Source organism: Alosa alosa, chromosome 9, assembly GCF_017589495.1.
Source record: "Alosa alosa isolate M-15738 ecotype Scorff River chromosome 9, AALO_Geno_1.1, whole genome shotgun sequence".
Lineage (NCBI taxonomy): Eukaryota > Metazoa > Chordata > Actinopteri > Clupeiformes > Clupeidae > Alosa > Alosa alosa.
In genome coordinates, this window is record NC_063197.1 from 13710522 (window position 1) to 13713982 (window position 3461).

Here is a 3461-nt window from a genome sequence, read left to right on the forward strand (position 1 = left end):
AAATTAAATGACCAGGCCACCGCCTCTCCGCCCTCGTGGTACTGAGATGCGTGAAAACCTGTTGGCGGTTGTGGTAGTCCTTATATAACGCCACTCTCTGTGCAGTTTGTGCGCGGGCCCTTTAAGACATCCGAGCGCCTCGCCAGTGAGAGACGTTGCTGCCGACAAGCGCTCCGCGGCATTAACGAACACGCAGCCTGCTAAGTGGACGTACGCAAATACCACTTTGACACATAGCCCAGATGGAACAGTAACGATGGAATACCACTTGGTTGTGTTTACTGTAATATTGCAGTTAACCTTCCAGACAGGTGGGCTTGTTATTTGCTTCTTGAATGTTCTTTGCTATTATTTGCTTAGTTTCTGAGTACAATTGCAAGACGTAGATGGAAAAGTTTTATGTTGATGCCTTACAGCTGACATCATCACCTAAGTGTCCACTTTGAAACAGCAACCAATTCACACTTCCTAACACAATATGATTTTTTATCTGGACGAAGTTAAATATATTGCAGTCTTATGTTTGACGTGAATTCGTTGCAAGGAGTTCATACATCTACGTGAGTGTATGCCTGTGCCATTACTGTATGCGCAGAGCCTGGGCACACGAGCCTACGCACTGGATGGGGTGTCTTGTCCACCTGTGGAGTCAACTCTTGATTACAATGAAACGCCACCGGTTGCTGTGGAGATCCGTGTCTCCTGATCTCAAGAAGGATAAATAGGCCTAGGCTACTGTTTAATTAATATAAAAAGCAAATTGTTGCATTGTGTGGTCTCATAGAATGTTTGAATGACTGAGTTGTGTCAACTACGCTTCATGATCCACTGTCTGACTGACAGTTTCCAAACGATACCGAATCCTGCAGAGGAAACTAAATAGGGACTTAAGCTGAAGCGTGGCGCGAATGGAACTGCCCTGCATTTCTTTTAATAATTCATCACGCGCCGACCACACGTTGCATTCTGATATTTGACCACAAAGTAACGATCAATTTGTATAGGCATTAACCGTGATTTTATGTGGTGGATGTAGAAACACGCTCGCTCCTCATTACTTTAAACATCACTCAAAATGTACTGACTAGTTATTTAAAACTGCTATGAGTGATGTGTCTAAACCACAGGTGCTTCTTAACTATTGTGACTTGTCAAACGGAGCGTTATTTTACTCATCGTTTGATAGCCTACTGCTCTTACGGATGTTAATGTTTGTTATCCTGAAACGCAGACAACGGTCTAACAGTTTAACAGTCAGCGCATACATTACACAAATGAGCGCGAGTCACAACACCTGTTTTGCATGTGGTTTAAAAAAACACCTCACTGATATGTGCTACAGGATTCAGATAATAGACAGACATTTAGCCATGTACAATTTGGCTTTCTAAGAAATGTAGAGGTGAGTCCCAGATGTTTGAGACCTTTGCGTATTGTCTTGCTGGTAAACAAAACTCTCTCACTCTGTCCTGGCTCTCGCTTTCTCTCTGCTCCATCCATAGGCTACTTCATATTGCTATAGTAGTTAATTATTGCTGCTGTTGTGTGTGTGTGTGTGTGTGTGATTAGGCTAAGTGTCATGGATTGAACGTGCTGCTATAGCTGCATCTGGCTGGAGTTTTAACTGCCGATAGGAGGCAATCTTCTATTCTCTCTCTCCCTCTCTCTCTCTCTCTCTCTGTCTCAATGGTAGTGTGTTCCAACACATGCTGCAGCTGCCAAACGCTACAGGCTTTATTCTGCATTGATGTAGTCTGCTGTACAATTCAAGGTAGACTGGAAGCTTTGCTTGCCTCTTAAAACCCCTTTATGTGCCTTTTTTGCTGAGGTGAATAACCTCCCTGTTTTACTTTCTTGTTCAGCAGTTCTCAGGAGAATGGCAACATATTTGTTATCCTCTCTAAAACCATTTTCTCTGCTTTGAGGGAAATGTGTTAAAGGAATCCTGTTCTCTTGGATATCTCATTGTGATGGTGCTACTTCTGACACCTTTAAAATACTTCTTATTTACTCTCTTAATCTGATTTAATGGTGTTGATGTTTTATGTTTTTTGTTTTCTTAAGAACTTTTGGAGGTTTGGAAGTCAAGGAGAGTCTGTGTGTGTGTGTGTGTGTGTTTCCTATGCCTGAAGTCATTACTTGTGTGAAACATGAACATAGCTGGATTGTAAACAACTTCAATTGCACTTGATGAACTGTTAAGGGTGTGTTTAGTGCTAGCTTCTTGTAAGTAGTATATGCACACAAATGCTCTGTTAAGCAACCTATAAGCGCTGATGTGCCCTTAAAGCAAAGAATAGTGCTGAGCATTTTAGTTGCATCAAATTGCTGATGATGATTGATGGTGATGAAGATGAAGTACCATGATTGTACATGTTTGTTGCCAGGTGCATGTAAGTGTGTGCATCAGTGTATGTGTGACACAGGTTATGATGACAGGATTTATTTTTTAACCTGGAGCCAAAGATCAGTCATCTCAGGCAGAATTTGATTAGACAACTCAGATCATCATAGTGACCCAACTGCTGACAAATTGACCCAACTGCATAAATAGTCGAGCCAGCCTGTCTGAGAGTTTTTGGTGTCTTGGTACACCATAGTGCACACGTGTTTCATTTGATAGAGTCTTGTCTGTAACTGAAAAGGTTGTGTTGATGAGACTGTTGTATTGCAGTAAAGCATTTATAAGCGGTGCATTAACAAGCAAGATGGGAAGCTGCACGATCCACATTAGTAAATTATAATTCGAATACAGATAGAGAATGTATTAGAAAGCTTAAATTGATTTTGATAGCTCTAGCTCAAGGCTATGTTGAGTTGCTACAGATTATACTAGGCTTGTGTGTCTCACACCACACTATGGCCTTTGTTAAATTACTGTAAGATCAAGTGTATTCCTCCTAAGGATGTTAGAGAGTAATTGTGTCCAAATACGAATGACAAAAGACTTCTTTCTCTGTTAATTGTAATGATAGGAGCAAATGAGAAAATTTAGTTTAATTCTGAATCAGAATTTGGACACAAAAGCTGATAGACGCACCCCGCTTCAATACAAAGAGTGCTGTTTTATCACACTGGGTAAACCAGTTGTGACCCCAGTTCTGTAGTTTACAGTCATACACTTATCAGCGTGTGTGTGCGTGTGTGTGTGTGTGTGTGTGTGTGTGTGTGTGTGTTGTGTGTGTGTGTGTGTGTGTGTCTGTGTGTGTGTGTGTTTTTTTACGCTCCTTCAGGGACCTCCAGCCTCACCATCTCCCCGGACGGCCCTCGGCTGGTCGTGCAGCTGAACGGCCCCCTGCGACTCCACTGCCAGAGTGACCGCGGCGCCGTGCAGTGGGTGCGAGAGGACCGGCCAGGGCGGAGGGTGCGGGGGGAGGAGAGGAAGGGTCAGAGCGCCACCGTCTACGTTTCTCGCGTCCTGATAACCCACATGGGGCCCTACGCCTGCCAGGAGGAGGCCA

At 43.3% G+C, this 3461-nt stretch overlaps 1 protein-coding gene across 4 annotated transcripts in view; it reads left to right on the plus strand.

Moving 5' to 3' along the window:
• Positions 1-200: 200 nt before the first annotated feature.
• The window catches only part of kita (KIT proto-oncogene, receptor tyrosine kinase a), a 40278-nt gene continuing 37017 nt past the window's right edge, over positions 201-3461 (plus strand). For all 4 annotated transcript variants that reach the window (XM_048252864.1, XM_048252865.1, XM_048252866.1 and 1 more), the window contains exons 1-2: positions 201-311; positions 3234-3461. The exon at positions 3234-3461 is cut by the window's right edge and continues 36 nt beyond it. In XM_048252864.1, the coding sequence (XP_048108821.1) occupies positions 257-311; positions 3234-3461 (283 nt within the window). In that variant the 5' untranslated portion in view covers positions 201-256. The remainder of the gene's footprint in view (positions 312-3233) is intronic.